The 22279-nt window shown below is 36.8% G+C and overlaps 1 protein-coding gene and 1 pseudogene across 2 annotated transcripts in view; one reads left to right on the top strand and one right to left on the bottom strand.

Moving 5' to 3' along the window:
- The window catches only part of PRKD3 (protein kinase D3), an 83608-nt gene that overhangs the window by 29347 nt on the left and 31982 nt on the right, over positions 1-22279 (bottom strand). For both annotated transcript variants that reach the window (XM_006737455.3, XM_031032555.2), the window contains 5 exons: positions 16046-16184; positions 14306-14437; positions 13000-13157; positions 8055-8247; positions 2695-2772 (listed from right to left, as the gene is read on the bottom strand). In XM_006737455.3, the coding sequence (XP_006737518.1) occupies positions 2695-2772; positions 8055-8247; positions 13000-13157; positions 14306-14437; positions 16046-16184 (700 nt within the window). The remainder of the gene's footprint in view (positions 1-2694; positions 2773-8054; positions 8248-12999; positions 13158-14305; positions 14438-16045; positions 16185-22279) is intronic.
- On the top strand, positions 131-672 carry LOC102732588 (U6 snRNA-associated Sm-like protein LSm3 pseudogene; annotated as a pseudogene).

The following is a 22279-nucleotide window of genomic DNA, read 5'->3' as shown; positions in this document are numbered from 1 at the left end:
ATATTTAAAGAACTCTTACAACTCAATAATAAATAAATAACCAGTTAAATAGGGAAAGGACAGGAATAACAGATATTCCCCAAAGCAGATGTAAAAATGGCCAACAGATATGTGAAAAGATGTGCGTATCAATTAGCCATCAGCAAAATGCAAATCAAAACCACAATGAGCAGGGTTTGAAACATGGCGGACGAAGTGGATCAGCAACAAACTACCAACACTGTAGAAGAGACCCTGGATCTCATCAGGCTCAGCCTGGATGAGCAAATTTATGTGAAAATGAGAAATGACAGAGAGCTTCGAGGCAGATTACATGCTTACGATCAGCATTTAAATATGATATTGGGAGATGTGGAAGAAACTGTGACTACTATAGAAATTGATGAGGAAAAATACGAAGAGATATATAAATCAACAAAACGGAATATTCCAATGCTTTTTGTCCGGGGAGATGGTGTTGTACTAGTTGCCCCTCCATTAAGAGTTGGCTGAAACAAAGAATTTATCATGTATGGAATATTGGAGCTTTCGTATGATTGCCTCTTTAAATGTAGAAGACATTCAAAAGAGAAACCTGCGTAAATTTTGATATTAAGAAATGACCAAGGATTCTTCCACTCCTGAAACGAGTTGATTTGTGGATAACTAAAAAAGTCTTAAGCTAAAGGGCATTTTAATTTTTTTCCAATCCTTTCAATAAATGTGATCACCAAGATGCAGAACTCTTTTTTTCAGGAATTGATTTGTTCTGTTGTTTCCTCAATTTCTGATTTTTTTTCCTTTAAATTAAATTTGATGTTTCCTTTTTTGATAAAAAATAAAACAAAACAAAACAAAAACCACAATGAGCTATCACTTCACACTCACTAGGATGGCAACAGCCAAAATGACGGACAATAACAAGTGGTGGCGAGCATGCGGAGCAATCAGAATCCTCACACATTGCTGGTGAGAATGTAAAATGTACAGATGCTCCGGAAAACAGCCTGGCAGTCCTCCTCCAAATGTTAAACATGGAGTTATCATATAACTCAACAATTCCACAACTAGATATCTGCCCAAGCGAAATGAAAACGTATGTCCACAGAAACTGTACTCAAATGTTCATAGCAGTATTCATCATAGCCCCAAAGTGGATACAACTCAAATGTCCATTGACTGATAAATAAAATGTGGTATATTCATGCAGAGGAATGTTATTCTCGACAAAGCAGAAGGTAGTATTGATACATGTTACAACATGGATGAACCCTGAAAACATTAAGCTATGCGAGACACTAGTCCCAAAAGACTACACATTATACGATTTCATTTATATGAAATGTCTAGAATAGACAGACCCACAGAGATAGAAAGTTGACGGCAGCTGCCAGGGGCTGGTGAGGAAGAGTGGGGAGTGACCAGGGTGATGAAAATGTCCCACCATTGGACTGTAATGATGGCTGCCTAACTTTGTGAATAAACTAAATGTGTAAAGTACAAAAACTATCTGAATAAAGCTACTTAAAAAAATGATAAGCCACAACACAGAAGGTATTTGTGTCCAGTATAACTGACAAAGAATTATTAGGTAGAATTATCAACAACTCCCTGCAAATCAATAACAAACAGAAAAATGGACAAAACATGTGAACAGGTAATTTACAGGGGAAAAAACTGTAAGTAACCAGTCAACATATGAAAGGTGTTCAAATTCATTAGTATACAAATGTACCGTAAAATCAATATAAATAGTATTTGATACCCATTTATCCAACAGTAGAAAAGTGCAAAAAGACATGAACCATAAATCTAGAGAAGACTTTGGTCTATAGAAAAACTACATTTATTCAGAGTAACCCAAATGAGAAAACCAATCACGCTATCAACGGTGTTAAACAGCAACTATAAAAAACATGCCATTAAAGAAAACATTAAAGTCTTAAGAAATTTACTTTCCGTTCCTTATGCTTTTCCTCCTATAGAACTACTTACATTCAATTTTTACCAGTCATGTAAATGTTAAAGAAAAATTATGCTTAGAATCATTACTTCTTCCTTCCAAAAAGGTAATCACTTCAATTAATATAATCTTGAAATGAGAAAAAAAAACACAACACAACAGCACGCAAGGGAAAATGTCTAGGGAATGACTGATGGAGAAAGAGATAGGGAAGCAGTATAATGTGTTCTAATGACTGTAGATTCAGGGACCAGAACACGTGGGCTCAAATCCCAGTGCTGTAAGTTTCTGGCTACATTTCTTGGGCAAGTTACTTAACGTCTTTGTGCCCAAGTTTACTCATCTGTAAGTACTTAACCTTTTCAAAGGACTGTTCTTAGGTTAAATGTCAATATACGTAAAGAGTGTGGAACAGTGCCTGGCAGTCAGTAAGTACTAGAACTATGAAAACCTCTAGGGATAACAGCAGGGTGTTAAAAGTCTTTTTTGTCTAAGATGGAAGAGAATATGCAGCACCACCGGCAATATGAGACTACAAAGTGGTAGGTGGGTTAAAGGAAAAATGGGAAGGCATAATGACTAATGAAAGTGTACCATAGCTGATGTCTGCTTTTTGTTTATTAAATAAAAAAAGTCAAAGTTAAGAAACAAAGTAAAATAAAATATGCAAATATAATCTTATACAAAGATAATACACAAAAGAATTGTGACCTTCTCTGATCTTTTATGGAAATTAAGAAAAAGAATTTTACCTCCATTGAAAGTAACCTCTCCCAGGCAGTCTCTTGGTACTTTTGATGCACAGCGTTTATGGCAATTGAATTTACAATCTGAAATCAAGTATTTGGTTTATTAATTTATGTAATAAGTCAGGCAGTATCAGATATGGTTAGAGACTTTTAAAGTTTTCCTTTACTAAGAACTCAAGTCTGGGAATAAAGGTCTGGTTTCAAATTCTTATGACACCTCTTAATAGGTATTTAACTCCTCAGGACTGTTTTTTTTTTTTTTTGTTTTAATTTAAATTCCAGCTAGTTAACATTGTGTAATATGAGTTTCAAGTGTGCAATATAGTGATTCAACACTTCCATACAATGTCTGGTGCTCATCACAAGTGCCCTCCTTAATCCCCATCACCTAGTTCACCAGCCCCCGCCCCGCGCCCCCGACCGCTCACCTCCTCCCTGGTAACCATCAGTTAGTTCTCTATAGTTAAGAGTCTGTTTCTTGGTTTGTCTTTTTTTTCCCTCTGCTCATTTTTATTTCTTAAATTCCACATGAGTGAAATCATATGGTATTTGTCTTTTTCTGACTGTATTTCACTTAGCATAATTCTCTCTAGCTCCATCTAGCAAGCGGCAAGATTTCATTCTTTTTTATGGCTGATTAATATTCCACTGTGTGTGTGTGTACATACATACATACACTACATCTTCTTTATCCATTCACCAACTGATGGACACGGGCTGTTTCCATAATTTGGCTATTGTAAATAATGCTGCTATAAGGTGCATGTATCCCTTTGAATTAGTAGTTTTATATTCTTTGGATAAATACCTAGTAGTGGGATTGCTGGATCATATTGTTAACTTTTAACTCTTTTAAACTTTTTGAGGAACCTCCATACAGTTTTCCAGAGTGGCTGTATCAGTTTGCATTCCCACCCCCCACGGTACAAGAGGGTTCCCCTTTCACTACATCCTCAACAACACCTTTTGTTTCTTGTGTTGTTGATTTTAGCTATTCTGACAGGTGTGAGGTGGTATCTCTTTTGATTTACATGTCTCTGATAAGTGATGTTGAGCATCTTCTCATGTGTCTGTTAGCCATCTGTATGTCTTCTTTGGAGAAATGTCTATTCATGTCTTCTGCCCATTTTTAATTGGATTATTCATTTTTGGGGTGTTGAATTGTATAAATTCTTTATATACTTTGGGTACTAACCCCTTATGGGATATGTCATTTGTAAATATCTTCTCCCATTCCACAGGTTGCCGATTTTTAGTTTTATTGTTTTCTTTGCTGTGCAGAGCTTTTTATTTTGATATAATCCTATAGTTTATTTTTGCTTTTGTTTCCTTTGCCTCAGGAGACACATCTAAAAAAAAGCTCCTATGGCTGATGTCAGAGACATTACTGCCTGTGCTTTCTTCAAGGATTTTTATGGTTTCAGGTCTCACATTTAGGTCTTTAATCCATTTTGAGTTTATTTTTGTATATGGTGAAAGAGAATGGTCCAATTTTCCAACACCATTTGTTAAAGAGACTGTCTTTTTCCCATTGGATATTCTTTCCTGTATTGTTGAAGATTAACTGACCATAGAGTTGTGGGTTCATTTCAGGGTTTTCTATTCTGTTCCACTGATCTATCACCACTGATTGGCAGGGGAGAGAAATGGCACCAGCCAGCTCCCATGTTCCCAGAGAGGTCTCTCATAAATGCTGCTTCTCAGGGGCAGGCTCTGAGAAGAGCCAATAATCCCCTCACTGTGTGCTCCAGGCACTCTTCAGATCGCTGTTTCCACACTGTGTGTCCCTGCGGTTGTGTGCCTGCTTCGCCAAGAGCAGCCCCGATGCCTCTAGATTCCCTGATGCCTCTGGACTCTCTCGGAGTCCAGTCCACTGACACAACTTCAGGCTTGAAGCCCCTCTGGCTGCAAGAACCCACGAAATTTAACCCCTCTTGCTTTCCAAGCCAATGGATGGGGAAGCATTCTCATTGTGCATTCCCCTGAGTGCTCTTCTCTTGCCCTTTTCTGTGGCTCCCCTCTCTTCTGCAGCAACCAGGATCCATTTCTCCTCTAAACTGTGTCCTGCACTTCCTACCTTCTTCATTGTGGCCTCTTCTCTACATTTAGTTGTGGAGTTTGTTCTACAGTCTTCAGGTAGATTTCTGGTGTATTTAGGATGCTTTGATAGTTATCATCTAGTTATATTCATGGGACGGGTGAGCCTAGGTTCTTCCTACTCTGCCGTCATCTTCCCCACTTCTACCAGGGCTCAGTTTATCTCTTTAATGAAGCTAATACTATTCGTATGACACATTGCCAAAATGTTACTGGCAGCTCCATGTTTCCTTCCGTTACCTAACATTCGTCTTTCCTGAGAAAGAAAAGTTTCTCAGGCTCCTTTTCCAATATATGTCAAGCACTTACTTTGAGTTCCTAATTATTGGGGCCTGGTGCATATGCAAAAGAGACTGAGATTCTACAAGCTTTTATTAGGAATTAGTAAGGGCTTTCCCATACAGCCTTACATGGAAGGACTGACCTTCTCATGCACAAGATCTCCCACCTTTATGTATGGTTCTCTTTAGCCTGCAAGGACATCAGAGTTGATAGTACTGCAGATGAGTGTCAGGTATAAGCTGTTCAATACTACCGTGTAACTCAGTAAGTTCTCAAACTGGTTCCCAGACCAGCAGCATCCGCATGATTAAGAACTTGTTAGAAATGCAAATTCTTGTACCCCACCCCAAACCCATTACATTAGGAGCTCTGGGAGTGGGGCTGAGAAATGTGTTTTAATAAGTATTTTTAAGGTGACACCAAAATTGAGACCCACTGCTATAACTACTGTCTACTACCACCTTCTACCTTGGAAATACACCTACCAGCAAATTCTGGATAAAAATAACTTCAAGTCCTGACTCAGAATGATTTTGTAATCCTTGTGATTCAAGAAAATTCTGGGTATCATACCAATGGCATTAGGTAAAGGTCATTATAAGAAAAAGTCCCATGATTAATAATTTGGTGGGTGACAAAACTTGTATTAAATAACACGGTCTTTTTAAATGAAATGCCCTAAAAAAATTGATATATGATATTAATATATTCCATTTATCTTAAATAATTGATGTGCTTTTTATCTCATGAGGTTTTACAAATTGTGACAATAACAAGATTTCCATTTTCACTTTGAAAATGTAGAGCCAAATTTGTGGCCTGCCTGAGCAAGTATGTACCTTCGAATGGCAGGCATTTTTATTTCTCTGTACTCCTACTCATGGTTTTGGATTTTTTTTTAGATTTTATTTAAATTCAAGTTAGTTAACATAAAGTGTATTATCAATTTCAGGGGCAGAATTTAGTGATTCATCAGTTGCATGTAACACCCAGTGCTCCTTACATCAAGTGCCCTCCTGCCTACTCATGTTTTTATTAACTTATGTTTTCTTATATTTTATATATGCTTTCAAGCTGCCTTGAAGTTTTAATATAACAAAGTAGAAAATAAACAGGTGAATGAATGAATGAATGAATACTGCTCTTGGAACTGTATGTTTTCTCAAATTATTCAGAGTAACTGTTTTAATTATTTTTTTCTTTCTTAGCTTGACAAGGTGAATGAAAATGACTCTTTACTTTTTTTTTTTTTTTTAAGATTTTATTTATTTATTTGAGAGAGAGCACGCGAGAGGTAGGGAGGGGCAGAGGGAGAGGGAGACTCCCAGCTGAGCAGGGACCCTGACCTGAGACAAAGGCAGACACTTAGCCAACTGAGCCACTGAGGTGCCCCTACTTTTTAAGTATCTTAATTCATATCACAAAAATATAGAAATCACTGAAATAAGTGATTGTTTTTGACTGATAATTAAAAGAGCTATATAAAAATATATATATTTCTGAACCAGTATAAACACAAAACATTATTCTTTTAGAGTTTTAAGAAATTAAACCAATAACCCAGTGGCAGAGTTAACTGGTTTTATTTCAAAATTCATTAATCTACATATTTATTTTAGGTCCTCTATAAAATATCGTACTGCTCTGCATATGGTTTTAGGATGTTTCTGTTCTGTTCAACAGAGCAGCACTATTTACAACCTTTACTAAGATTATTTGTTGGCTAGAATTTGCACATCTGTTATTAATGTTCTTTCCCAAAACATTCCTTAGTGGCTGCTTGCCAATACACTTTAGTGTTGATATTTTAAAGTATTAATTTATATATTAACTCATATTCAAAAGTAAGTTGTTGAAATAGAATTTCAACATTTAATTATGCTTGTCTGCTAGTAATTAAATACCTGGCAACAAAGGCACAACCTGTTCTCTATTTGATGTTCTCCTATGTTGCCATATGTTGCCAAGACAAGTTTTCTTATATACTTAAGTTAAATTTATATATAACTAACTTGATTCTGTATTATAAATAGGTTTATTACTGCAAAGACCTCAACCCTAATGTTTTATTTAGATAAAACTAGATAATTCAATTCCACAACTACATCTATTATATAAAAGGTATGATACCAAGAACTGTTAAAATAATCACATAAAAAATAAGTACATAGGATTATAGACAGGCTACTTATACTGCAAACTGGCTCAATAATTAATAAGACATTTTAAACTCTATTTTGGTTTTCACTATATTGTACAGCATTGTTGTGAAGAAGTTATGAGACAAAAAGATAAAATCATCTTTAAAAAGCATAAAAACATTCCACAACTATAGGAAAAAATATTCCAGTATTCTACTAAAAACCTGGTTCATTAAGAGATGTTTCTAGAATATTTTGATAGTGTTCTGGCTTTGTATCCAAATATGGATAATCCCTATCACAATTCCAGTGGCTTCTGCTATATTCTTCCTATTTCAGTGTGATTATAATCTGGAATAACAGTTTTGATACAGCTCTCCTAGCTACATAATTAAAAACAAAAATAATAAAACTCTTGTAATATGTTTGTTTGTGAGTATGAATATTTAAAGGAAAGAGGAAAGCATTATTTTTTATTTTGGGTAGTGTCTGACTCTGAAATCAGAAAGACTTTTTTTAAACTCAAATATCTGCTTACCTGCTTACTAACTGTCCCATATTGGCTCGTGTTAAGCAACCATACCTTATAGAAACAAATTCTACTTTTTTTGTTTAGATTCTAACTTTTCTGCAGCATAATTCCTGGTACATAGTACATATACTGCAGAGAGCAGTTGTTAATAAATAAATAATGTATGTGTGTGTATGCATGTATTGCCTTAATTTTTAAGTTAACAACTAGGAAACCAATTTCTTTGCCTAACGCTTCTGAAATAAATATTGTGAATCAAATCTGCTAACGAAAACATTTGAATTGTACTTAAGAATAACAACCAATCCTACCTTTACACTGCATTCCTTGGCGAAAGAGGCCTTTCAGTAACCGCTTGCAGTATTGACATATTGTGGGACGGGTGTAAGAGTGAACAGCAAATGTGTGTGGAACTTTTACTCTGCACATTACCATCTTTTCCATCCAGATTGGGCGACCACTCCAAGAAGGAATTCTCTTACTTGGTTCTTGGTGAACATGTGACTAAAACATAAGTAATTTTCATAAGTATAAGTCAATATTAAAAACAAAGTATTAAGAGCAGGACTTGACCACAAAAGTCATTTATTTTGAACATTAAAGCCAAGAATCTAAAAATGTACATCTCAGCAGTTTCCTCTGGAAGCTTAACTTATCAATACTTGAATGTGAACAGTGCAAATGTTTTTGTTATTATTTATGCTAAAAAAAAATTTTTTTTTCATCTTCACATATGTATATTCCCTGTGAACTATTATTTGCCAGGCACATACATTTTACAAAAACAAAAGCCTTAAAATGAATTTATGACATATTTAAATCCCTTGAAAAATGTTACCAAGAAATTAATCATAGGAAAATTAAATTCAGAAAGTGTTATTATTACTCATGTTGAATTACTGAACATGATGTCTGAAAATATTTTGAAACAAGTCTTGGTTTTTCAAATTTTTTTATAAATACTAAAATATGTTTGTTAAAAACTTAAGTCTAATTAATGATGATGATACAAAAACTGGCAGATACAAATTAAACACCTTTAGCCCCAGTACTTATGCTTTAGGAGGTTCCTTGATATTTAAGTATTTGGGCCTTTTCCCCCTAGATGAGCAAAAAGGAAAATTAAAGGTGTTGATTAAAAATTTTTGTGTAACCTGAGGGATAACTAGATATTTGTAGCTATGGTCCTTTCTATATATACAAAGGAAATAATAAAATGAAATTACAGGCCAGTTCAATATGGCCTATCCCATTCATTCAACCTTCATTGATTATTATATTATAGGCCAGGCCCCTACACTTTGTATCACAGAAGCAAAAATGAATGAAGTACAGTCCATTCTCTCAAGCACAAAATACCTAATGACCATCTAGATGTACTATACATTTTGCTGTAGCTGCTTGCACCTTCACTGCTAGAACTGAGGTCCTGAGATCTTTCATATGCCTTCTGTAACTAGTAATGTCTGTAGCCCAGAGAAGTCGAATCATTCTGCATTGAAATGTTCAACCAATAAAAGCAGAAGAAACCAGAAGGAACCAAGAGACAGAAGTGTATGAAAGAAGTGAAGGGAGGAGTTTAAAAAAAAAAAAAAAAAGGCTTTTTGGAAGAAAGCAGGAAGACAGAAAAGAAGAAAAAGAAAAGGACATACAAATGGAGGAGAACATTAAAAAACACAAATATAATCTCTGATGGTTTTTCACTAATGTCTTGCCACAAATGTTCTAAAGCAAATTATGAAGCAGTTTAATTTAAGAAAAGTACAAAAAGAAGGTTAAAACCCAAGCCAAACTTGCTTGCTTGCTTCAGCTCCCCAAGGTCTCCTGCTCTGGTCTGGCTTACCCTTCCGCCAGGCAGCCAGGTACAGAGCACCCTCAGCAAAAGCAGTGCCACAGTGATATTGCAAAGCTAATAAAGAAGCCAGCAAGAACCAGAAACAGATGTTGTAGGCTTTTGTTCATTTGTTCATCCCTGGCTCCCTATTCTCAACGCTCTGCTTCTCTTGCTCCTGCTTTTACCACTTTTGGTTTGTCTCAAGTTTCAAACATGCAAGATGGAATAAGACTGATTTTGGCCAGTCATCATCAAATATATAGGATACCCCGGTAAGGAAGAACTTCCTAACAGACCCCTTCATATGCCAACAGCCAGCTGGTGACTGCCTGCCTTTTGTCAGGTCCTCCTGGGATTGGGTACTGGGGACATGGTACACAGCATGTGTGCAAAGAACTACACAGGGGACTGTGCTGGTAGCAGCCACCTGATTTTTCATGCCTAGTACAAGCAGTAATTTATTTTAAATATGAAAAAACAGGCTCAAATGGATTAATATTACTAATTGCTAGTATCAAAATCAGACCTAGCCCTAGGTCTTCTACACAGAAGTCCAGTGATTCTTAATCTTTTCCCCATCTCAACATACCTGGGCATATGCTACAGTCTCACTAATGACTGTGGTTTACCACTCTGTGGAGTGAGGAAGGCAGGAAAGGTATGGAAGATGGAACAGAATTTGGAGGAAGGAGGACACTGGTAAAATTACCTGGAGCATGTGGTGAAAATGGGACCACTGAGACTAAATAGAGTTGAGTGAAAGTTCTTCTCTTGCCTTGCTCTAATGGCCCCTCTTTACAAACTACTACTTAAATTCTTATTTCTTATTAATGTGTAGCCAGAAATTCTCTAAAAGCAATCCAATTATTTCCACAGTGTGAGTTTCAACTAATATTTGCTTAAGTGAACATATGCTCACAAAAACTTTATAACAATGTTGCCAACTCTCAATTAGATGCAATAATAAAGGCAATAAAAGCATTTAAAGGGGGCAATTCCCTAATTATATATATTTCACTTTGGAATATTATTCAGTGAAAAAAAATACCTCCACTTTTATGCACACACTTAGCCCCATCAGTTTCTTTCTACCTTGATTCTGTCCTGTCCTGGCCCCTTGGGCATTTGCCCCAATGTACTGCTAGGAATATTCCTCTTTCGCTCATCTCCAAAGAGCCATCATTCAATTCTGGTCTCTCCAACCTTAGTGGTCCTGTTGTAACCAAATTCAGTGAAAAGCCTATCTTCTTGTGCTCCTCCCTCTCCTTACTTGTTTCCCTTTAGACTGACTTCAGACGCTGTAACAGAAACTGCCTTCTTACATGTAAACGATGACACCTCAGAGTCAGATTCAGAAGTTTCTATTCCCAACTGGCCTTTTTCAAGCTTATCTCAGTGGTCACTGAAGGTTACTATCTTGACCACTCAGAAACTTTCCTTCCTCATTCCTTATCTATGAAATAAGGATAAGAGCTGCCTACGTTCCAGGACTGTGGTGAAAATTACATGACAAAAGACAAGTAAAGCATCCAGCATGAAGCCTGCCACACAGAACTCAGGAGGCTCTCACCTCGCAGCTATTTGGAATTAGTTCTTCTCCAACATTGGTTCAGATTCAAGGTTGCACTCATTTCCTCATTGCTATCTCCTCTATTCCTTAGAGTGTCCTCGTTTCCCACTCTCCCTTCTCTAATTTTCCTCTGTGAGCTCTTCTCTTACTGTACCTTTTTCCTTTTTGAGACTGAATGCTTGGACTGATAAAAACAACCTTTTTGAGACACATTCCACTCTATGATTTCTACTTGTTCTGAAATACTCTCCACAATCTAACCAATACAAACATATCACTCTTATTTTCTTCTCCTTCCCTAAGGAATTTTCATCTTCAGGATAAAATATAAAATAAGGAATTAAAACTTAACACCATATTCATCTGCTCTGTCCTGCTATTTCCTAATCTAGTATTACTTATCTGGGGTAGATGGCATCTCAGCATCATTTGTGGGACTCTTAAAAAAATCTCTATCCTACAGACCCCATTCCTAACTAAGTTTCCTGTGCAATTCATCTATAAAATGCACTAACTTTTCAATTACCAGTCTTTTCCCGAGCTCTTGCATATGTTTTTATAATAATTCTTTGCTCTCAGTTCCTTATACCATAGCACTCTTTTTTTCTAAGTTAAACATTTCTCATTAGGGCTAAACAACATGGAAACATGGGATTTTTGTGAAAGAACTTCAGAAGCTTTTATTCTGATGCCTCAGTATAGCAAAATCTTGTGACTAGGATATCAGGACAATAGCCCAAAGGCTTGATTTTGCCATTAATTTATGGAAGACCAAGGGGGTTAGAGAAACAACTAAACAGCGTTGGTGCTATAATGGTGAGCACAGCTGCCTTCCAGAAACAACTAAATGATAAGATTGCAATCTACAGATGGAGGTCATTTTAAATACTAGCAAATGAACAAGCAAGTTCTTTCTTTCTTCCTTGATCTACTGTTTCATTCTTCAGAGGTACAATATATTAGGAAAAAATCACTAGCCTAAAAATAATCAGATCTGGGTTTAATTCTAATGTTGCTTACCAATTTGCTCTGTGACTTGAGTCAAGTTACTACTTGACCATTATGAGTCTGAACTGTCTCATTATGTACAGATCTACTAAGACATCTCACTGGAATACTGTGAGGATCAATGGGTTCATTCATTCATCACTGAATACCTACGAATTACAAGGTATTGTGCTGGACATGGTAGGGCACACAAAGACACGAGCACTGTCTTCTCTAAACAGGTCATAAATTCCTTGAGGACACTATGATATTAAGTTAGAATGCTATACACACCATTAGAGAGGTTTGAAAAGTGGTCTGGCATTCAGCAAATAAAGTAACTTCTAGGTAACGGAAGAATCCAGGGAAAGTAGCTGTTGAGCTAGATCTGGAAAAAGCATGTAGGAGGGACACCAATAAGAGCAAAGGTAGAGGGAACGATGGTGTGTTCAGGGAATGTTGAATAGAACAGATTGTTGGGGGGAAAAAAAACCAGATTATTGGAAACAGAGAATATATAAAGAATTCCTAGTAGGGAGTGATATAATCAGAGTTGTGTATGAAGCTGTAGTGAAATGTAATGATCTGGCTCTAGTATGTAAGATGAAGTGAAGTATGGGAACCAGAAGCTGGATACTGGTTAGGTTAATGCAGTGGTCCAAGTGATAATGTGGTCCCAAAGTAGATAAAATGCAATTCATTACTACTAGTAAACTCTGTCTCCAGTAATACATTTTAAGTTTTTGAAGCGTAGGGATGTGAGTAGTCTTTAGTACATATTTATGTTCTAGGATGATGTCATATATCCTCTAGAAACATAAGGAATAAGTAGTAAAATGCCCTTTTATTGCCTTAAAATACACACCTCTTCTGTGGGAAGAGCCACATATTCAGTCTGTAGGAGTCTTGGAACTGAGAGGCCAGGTCCTGGCAGAGATACATTTGATAGACGTCTCTTTCTTACTCCACTACAATTATTTGGAATCTTGAAGGCACATCGTTTATGATAATTTAATCCACAGCCTAAATATATTTTAAAAGGTAAAAAAAATAGTAGATTAAAGAAACTTTAGGGGCACCTGGATGGCTCAGTCCGTTAAGCATCTGCTTTCAGCTCAGGTTATGATCCCAGGGTCATGGGATTGAGTCCCCCATCAGGCTCCTTGCTCAGCGGGGAACATGCTTCTCCTTCTCCCACTCCCCCTGCTTGTGTTCCCTCTCTCTCTCTGACAAATTAAAAAAATAAAGAAACTAATATATAAAGTATGTTACATAAAAAATACATGCTTCTTTATTTAATTTATTTTCTCTGGCAGCAATAGTTATCCTAATTAAGAACCTGGATAACAAGCTAAGTGGAAACCAAAAAATTCAGTGTAAAATTATTGGCCTCCACCCCAGACTGACTGATTCAGGAATTCTGGGGATGGGTTCCAGCAAAGTATGTTTTAACAAGTCCTTGAGGTGATTCTGATACATGGCAAAGTTTGAGAACAATCAACTTAAACACTTCAGCAAACTGTGGACTGTATACTAAACCCCTCCCATGACATGTGAAAGTTACATGAAATCCAAATTTCAGTGTTCATAATTCATTTTATTGAAACACAGCATGCTTTTCATTTCTTTACATCTTGTTTACAGCTTTCATGGCACAAGAGCAGAGTTAAGTAGTTGTGGCAGAGACTATTAGCCAACAAAACTTAAAATATTTAGTTTCTGGCCCTTTACAGAAAAACTTTATTGATTCTCCACCTTCTCCACCTTAAGGACTTAGAGGACTCAGAAATGTGCACCTGACTCCTGCCCCCTGGCAATTCTAGTTCAGAAAAACAGATCTGTCCAATTATAAACCCTGGTTACCACCTAGTCACCAACCAATGATCTTATTCTTTTTTTTTTTTAAGATTTTATTTATTTGAGAGAGAGAGAGAGAGTGCGCGCACGAGTGGGGAGAGGGGCAGAGGGAGAGGGAGAAGCAGGCTCCCTGTCAAACAGGGAGCTCGATGCAGGGCTCGATCCCAGGACCCTGAGATCATGACCTGAGCCAAAAGCAGACGCTTAACTAACTGAGCCACCCAGGTGCCCCTGGATCTTATTCTTTCATTAATTATTAGAAAATGCAAATACAAAATCCTATTTCAAATGTTACAAAAACTTAGAACACATACCTTCACATTTCAGTCCTTGACGTACCAATCCCCAGAGCATCTCACCACAATAATCACAAAAAGTGGGAGCTTTATAAGAATGTACGTAGAGAGTATGTGGACGAATCTGGAAGTCTTCTACTGTGGCCAAAGCTTTTTAAAAAGAAAAGTAGCAAAATAAACCCTATATCTGTAATGGCAATGAGATTAAGAACATTGACCATATTCACTTATGTCAAAGTACATGGAATCTTTTTTCTCTGAAAGTTTCATTTATCATAAAAAATAAATTATTTTCAGCATTTAATATTGTGGTTTTCAAACTATTTTAGAAGTTCATCAACTCCAAATAATTTGAGCTCCAAAAGTAGGTTTGTAGGTAGGTATTTCAACCTCCAAAAACATATTTACATAGTGATAAGATCACAAATAGTTGGTACGTCTATTTTTATAATGAAAAACTGTTTAACTTATAACGCACTGGGAAATAGAACAGTAAAGTAAAAAAAAAGGCAAAAAACCCCACAAAATGTGAAACTTGCAGAAACTGTGGAACTTAACCTCAATTGTAAACACTCTGAGTTCTAACTTATGATCTCAGCATAAGCTGTCTTCTTGATAGTCCTAGTAGTTAAGAAAAAGAGACTCCTCTCCTCTGTGAGCAACTGAACACTAGTAGACACATCCACCAGTAGCTAGCCTCTCACCTCCACCTTCAAGTCATTAGTGGATATCCCAAACAGTCCACAGTTTGCTGAAGTGTTTAAGTTGGTTGATATCATTAGTGGATATCCCTGTGGCCTGATGAAGGGTCTAGCGCAAAGAAGGAATGGATAGGAGTACAACCTCCAGGGAGGACAAGAAGTGAAGCCCTTTTGGAGTGGAGAGGAAGAGAAGGACTGGGAAATGTACACATGATGGGGTGGTGGTGCAGATGCATGACTAATGTAGGGGCTAGATGAATGGGAAGATCAAGGACTAATAAGGAAAGGTGTTGATAGAGAGGATCTCAAGAACAGGCTGCAGAGATGAGTTTGAGAGTGGAAAAAATGGTGGCAGGAGTCTAGACTCTTGGCTGGCTTTCCTTCCCTTTCTCTCTCTTTTCTCTCTTCCTCTCTCCCTCCCTCCTTTCCCGTCAAACAAGAAGTTCTGTAGGCCTACTAAGTGCATTCTTCGTTCCTTTACATTCCTCGCTAACAATCCTGCCCATCTGCTGCTGGATGAGATCAGAAATAAAAGGAGCTAAGGAACAACAAATAGCAAGAGTGGGTGAGGGGGAAACGAGGGAGGTAAGAAAATGCCCACTGAGAACACACAGGGAAGGAGCAATACTGAAATCATGGGGGACATTCAGTATTGCACTTTCCTCTTCCACATCTTCATTATTCCTCCTTTTCTCCTTTCTTTTTGAACCCCAATTCTCCTCTTCTATGCTCTTCACAGAAATGGGGAAAAAGAAATTGAACTTCAGTATAATTGTTTTATTTCGTTGACTCAAAGAGTATATTCCTCTTCCAGTTCCAATGATAATTCCCTTAGCTTAGTAACATTCACATAAACAATTCAGGGCTTATTTTCCTACTTTCTCATCTGTGATACAACCTTCCTGAAAGTAAAATTCACATGGTCACCATTATTATAGATGAAAGAAGTTAAGCAACTGTACCACGAAGACTAAGTATAACTGAACATAGCATTTAGTACAAAAAATAAGGCTCGTTGAAGAAAAAGACAACAAAATAAAAGGAGCTATTTACTTACCTGAAAGAACAACTTCTACTAGGTCTCCATCATGTATTTCATCTGCTGAGGTAATCAGCTGCAAAATATTTTCTGAGTTCATGTCATGGCGAAAGAGAAGAATTTTGTCATACATGCCAAAGAATCCACACTCTGGAAACTACATGAAAACAGTCCTATATCAGTATACCCACAGGTTTCTATTTTTATGAGTAAATGTCTCAATCTTCTGAAAGAACTTTACATGTAGTTTTTAGCTTAACACTGTTTGCTAACAATTCTATTAATATCTAAAAGATCAACCATGTACTCAAGCATCCTTGGTTCAAGTTCAAAAATAGAACAGTAAGCTTAAATATAATTATTGATTATCTTAAAGCACATGTCTCTTAGAAATATAGGATTCTCCTTATTCAGTTATTGATGGAGAATATAATCTTGCATTTAACTGCTACTCTATCTTACATTGCCTGAGATAAGCAGTCTTTCCTGTCCTCTAGAACTGAGCTTCCTCTATAGCTACTAGCCATGTTAAATGCAGTTAAATTTAAATTAAAATAAAATAAAATAAAAAGTTCAGCTCCTCAGTCACTCTAGCCACATTTCATGCATTTAATCACCACCCTAGCTACTGGCTTGCCTATCATTTTGGACTGTGCAGATATAGAACACTTTTATCACCATGGTAAACTCTACTGAATGGTGCTAGTATAAGATTAATAATTCCCAAACTACCGACACAAGAGTATCAATTCCAACATTTTTGACAAATGCACCTATGGTCTCTAGCATCTAATACTTTCTTTACTCACTGTTATTACAAACACATGATTCTTTATGGTAACTTTCTTTTTACTGTTTTTTTTTTTTTTTAATATTTATTTGAGAGAGGGAGGGAGGGAGAAGGGAGAGAGAGAGAATGCGCACAAGCGGGAGGGGCAGACGGAGAGGGAGAGAAAATCACTGAGCATGGAGCCCTACACAGAGCTTGATCCCAGTACCCTGAAATCATGACCTGAGCCGAAATCAAGAGTTGGACACTTAACTGACTGCGCCACCCAGGCACCCTGGTAACTTGCTTTTTAAAAAACCTTTGACCAGAGCAGGAGACTTACAGATCTGTTCACATGCCCTATGTATATTATTCCAAGGCTTCTACACTTTGTGACTACAGAGCTGACACTTTGGGGATTGGCATACCAAGGACTAAAATATGAAGGTATGAGCTCTAGAAGTTTTTGTAGTTAATAATGTTATTTAAGAGAAAATTTTAAGTACTTGCCTTACAAAATAACTTTAATTTCTAAATCAAAACCAAGATCATCTAAAATACCAGTGGCTTGGGAAATGCTGCTCTAGGTATTTCAATTTTCTTTAGTTTATCTCAGAATTGAGGTATTTTGGGCTTATTTTGGCTCCTCAGAGAATACCCTTTAATGTACTATACCGTATGTCACTGGCCTGCACTGAATGGCTTGATACATATGTCACACTAAACTGTAACCGCATTTATTGCAGGGATGCTGCTGATGATATGGTTCACCTACTTCATATGGTAGCCCTTCTTTTTGAGGACTCATAAAAGAAATTTCTCTGGTTGGTTTTGTAATATGAACAATTTGATCATCCAACTAATCATGTTTTCTGTTTACTTCACTCACTGGAAAAAGTAAAGCTAAATTTGTGGCCCACTTCCAACATGAATCTAGGATATTACAGCGTGTGTTTTAGGTGGAGACGTCTTCTTATCTTCTGAACTTAATTTTCCCATGAAAAATCCATATATATATATATATATATCTGTCTAAAAAGGTCTAAATTTTATTGGAAAAATATTAAATTAAAAAAATTGAAAACAATGACTTAATTAGAAATTTGAGTTGATTTGATTTTTTTATACCTGAGTAAATAATGAAAAAGTACAGAAATATTTAGATTTTTTATAATAGTCTACTTTCAACTGAGTTACCGACAAAACTTTATAATATGCTTTAAACATACATCTAACAGTATAACAATTTTCAACTGAAAAGATAGGGAGTAAAAATACAGAATCAAGCATTTTTATTACATTTTAAAGCTTGAAATTAAAATGTTGTAAAATTTTATTAAGTATTTCAAATTAGAAAACATCTAATAGGAGTAAAACATCTCCATAAATTAGTTGCAACAGTTCTTAACTGTTAATAAAAAAAAATTCCAGGGCGCCTGGGTGGCTCAGTCGGTCAAGTGGCTGCCCTCAGCCCAGGTCATGGGTTGGAGCCCATGGGCCCTGGGATGGAGCCCCACATAAGGGCTCCTTGCTTGGCGGGAGCCTGCTTCTCCCTCTCTCTCTGCTTGCCTCTCCCCTTGCTTGTTCTTCCCCTCAACCCCCCTGTCGAATGAATTAAAATCTTTAAAAAAAAAAAATTCCACACTCCAACCTTATATAAAAATGACTAACAAGGGGCACCTGGGTGGCACAGTCTGTTTAGCATCTGCCTTCAGCTCAGGTCATGATCCCAGAGTCCTGGGATCAACCCTCTGCCTCTATCCCTCTCCCTGCTCCTGTTTGCACTCTCTCTCAAATAAAATCTTTAAAAAAACAACAACAAAATTTTATATGAATAAAACTCATTTTAAAAGTTCCACATATTTTGCATATCTTCTAAGTTCAAGGCATTGGTCCCATGGTTTGTAAAGGTAAGGCAGACATCCCCTCCCAGGAGTTTACAATCTAGTAGGAAGATGGAAATAAAACAAATGTATAACATAGTAAGGGAAATGCCAAAAATGAAAAATAAACAAAATTCTAGAAGAGGGGGAAAAAACTTTAACCAGGAATGTGGAATGTCACCTTAACAATGATAAAAAAGAGAAGGAAGGTTTCCATGGGCAGAAAGTGAAAGTGAAAGTATAAAGGTCGTAGCTGAGAAAACACATAAATGGGAGAAAGTTGAGTGGACCCCTATGACTGAAGAATGAGGGGAGGGCTGGGTAGAAAGAGGGCAAAAATGCACACAGGAGCCCCATGGGGACTATACTTAAGAAAGAAACTTGGGGGTCAACAGATTGGGGTTCAGGCTTTGCCAACTACTAACTATAGCACCTTAGATAAGCTGTTTAACCTCTCTATGCTGTTTCTTGTCTATAAATTTGGAATAACAGGAATACTGGCTTTATAGGGTTCTGGTCAAAATTTATTTAGTTGATGCTATAAAGTAGTACCATGATCAGTAAATACTAGTGGTTCTTATTATCTTATATCTAAGGGGGGAGAGAGAAAGAATCCCAGAGCAAGGCTGTGACATGATCAAATCTATTATCTTAAAAAGATAATGCCGACATGTAGTAGGGACTGGAACAGGAAGAAACCAGAGCAAGCTCCTGAAGAAGGCTGAAGCTACTGGTCAGGAAAGAGGTAGCAGGGTCTGGATTATTCAGTGAGAAGATGGAAAGCAAAACAAGAAGGAACACTTCTCTCTCAAATCTATCTTTGGTAAATTACATGGATCATTAGTATTGTTTTGACCAAATCAGAAGTCCCAAAAACTAAAGAGCTAAATAAACACATTAATGAAAGAAGAAAAACATCCAAAAATGTGTAGCTTAGAAAAAAATACGTATAAAATAATCTTGATAAACACATGACCTAGTGAATTCATATTGGCATTATTAAGAAACTGAAGAGCAAATAAAAAGAATGACAGGGAATGTATTAAGAATATTTACTTAAAATAAGTATTTGTGTACCAGGCTGGAAAGCCTTCAGTGATGATAAAGAATGAAGTAATTTTCCAGTCTAGCAAATGTTTACATAAACTATATTCATCTATATGGCTGAGAAATTACAGAGTTCCAAAAGGGGAAAAATGTATTAAATAGCTTGTAAAAAATAGATCTCTGCTATTCACAATTATGATTTGTAATTGTGACTTGGTAGGATATTTAGGAATCATCTGAAAAGTCAGCACAAAATGAAGTTACAGAAAATAGGGCCTGAAAAAAAAGCAAGAGAATATTAAACATTGCCACTGAACATCAGAGAAAAACTGTAGCCAAGTTTTTTTTTTGTTTTTTTTTTTAAAGATTTTATTTATTTGAGAGAGAGAATGAGATAGAGAGCATGAGACGGGGGAGGGTCAGAGGGAGAAGCAGACTCCCTGCTGAACAGGGAGCCCGATGCGGGACTCGATCCCGGGACTCCAGGATCATGACCTGAGCCGAAGGCAGTCGCTTAACCAACTGAGCCACCCAGGCGCCCCAAACGGTAGCCAAGTTTTAAAAACATTATGAAGTCTTGAGACATGGGCATATTAAAGATAAACATCTAAAAAGAAGAAACAAGGAAATAAACCATGAGTACACACTTTGAAAGATCTAAACAATTATACTAGGAAACCCTCCCCCCACAAAAAACAAAAAAAAAGCAAAACCTTGTTGATAATGATTTGAATATACAGGTATTGACACTTCATAATTTTTAAAAATTCAGAGAGGCACCTGGGTGGCTCAGTTAAGCATCTACCTTCAACTCAGGTCATGATCTCAGGGTCCTGGGATCGAGTCCTGTGTCGGGCTCCCTGCTCACTGGGGAGTCTTCTTCCTCTGCCCCTTCCCCACTCCCCCCACCTCTCGTGCTCTCTCTCTCAAATGAATAAAATCTTTAAAAAAAAAAATTCAGGAATAAGATTTTCAAGCAGGAGTAAATTGTTAAGCCATGTCTCAACTTTGACCATACACTAGAATCACCTGTGGACCTTAAAAGATGCTAAGGCTCTCCTCCCAGGTTTATGGTTAAGGTCTGTGGAATAAGACATGGACACCTGAATTTCAAGTTTACTTTTATATTATTTAATATACTTATATATATACTCTTAAAAAAACAGACTTTAAAAAACCGTATTTTTAAGAACAATTTTAGAGTTACAGAAAAATTGAGACAATAGTACACAGAGATCCCATGTTACCCACACCTAGTTTCCCCTATTATGAACATCTTACATTAATATGGTACATTACAATTAATGAACTAATACTGATACATTAACTGAAGTCCATACTTCCTTCATTCAGATTTCCTTAGCTTTTACTCAATTTCCTTTTTCCGTCCCAGGATCCCATACAGGATACCACATTACCTTCAGCTATCATGTCTCCTTAGGCCTCTTTTGGCTGTGACAGTATTTTCTCAAGACATTGCTGGGTTCTGAGGACCTTGACTAAACATCAGGTATTGTATAGGAGGCCCCACCATTAAAATTAATCCGATGTTTTTCTCATGATTAGACTGGAGTTACAGGTTTTGGGGAAGATCACAGAGGTCAAGTGTCATTGTCATCAAATCATATCAAGCGTACCTACTACCAACATGATTTACTGCTATTGATGTAGACCTTGATTATCTGGCTAAGGTAGAATTTGTCAGGTTTCTTCACTGCAAAGCTATTCCCTCTGAACCCCTAATACCCGTACCCTTTGGAAGTCAGTCACTATGTACAGCCCACTCTTTTTTTTTTAAGATTTTATTTATTTATTTATTTGAGAGAGAGAGAGAACACATGTGTGCACATGAGCAGGGGGTTGGGGAGAAGAGAGCAGGGCAGAGGGAGGGAGAGAATCTCAAGCAGACTCCATGCTGAGCACAGAGTCTGACCCCACAATCCCAAGATCATGACCCTAGCCAAAACCAAGAGTCGTATGCTCAACCAACTGAGCCACCCAGGCACCCCCATGCAGCCCACTCTTAAGGAATGGCGAGTTGTGTTCCTTCTCCTTGAAGGCAGAGTATGTATATAAATTACTTGGAATTTTTCTGCATGTGAGATTTATCTACTTTCCCCATTTATTTATTCATCCAATCATTTATATACACATGTATACTCACAGATATTTATTAATACTTTGGGATATAATATATACTCTTTAAGAATATAATTTATTTTTGAATAGGTAATTTATTCCCATGGCTCAAAATTTTTAAAGTACAAAAGAGCATAGTGCAAAATCTATGCTGGAGTTGCCCAGTTATCCCTGCCACAGTCAACACTGTTGCCAGTTTTTCTTAGTATCCTTCTGAAGATATTTTGTACCTAAAATGTTTTTGTTGTTGTTGTTGTTTTACACAATTGTATAGTTTTATTTTACTAGTTCCCTACTGATGGGATAGGAGTCGAGGAATAAAAGTAATGCCAAACTGCTTTGAGTTCAAATCCTGATCCATTTCACTTACTGTGTAACTGTGGCTAACTTACTTAACCTCAGTTTCTCTATCTC

Source organism: Leptonychotes weddellii, chromosome 10 (genome assembly GCF_054177405.1).
Source record: "Leptonychotes weddellii isolate Sample4059 chromosome 10, ASM5417740v2, whole genome shotgun sequence".
NCBI classification, from domain to species: Eukaryota; Metazoa; Chordata; class Mammalia; order Carnivora; family Phocidae; genus Leptonychotes; species Leptonychotes weddellii.
Note: the sequence above shows the minus strand (reverse complement) of the source record. Positions and strands in the feature narration are given on the sequence as shown.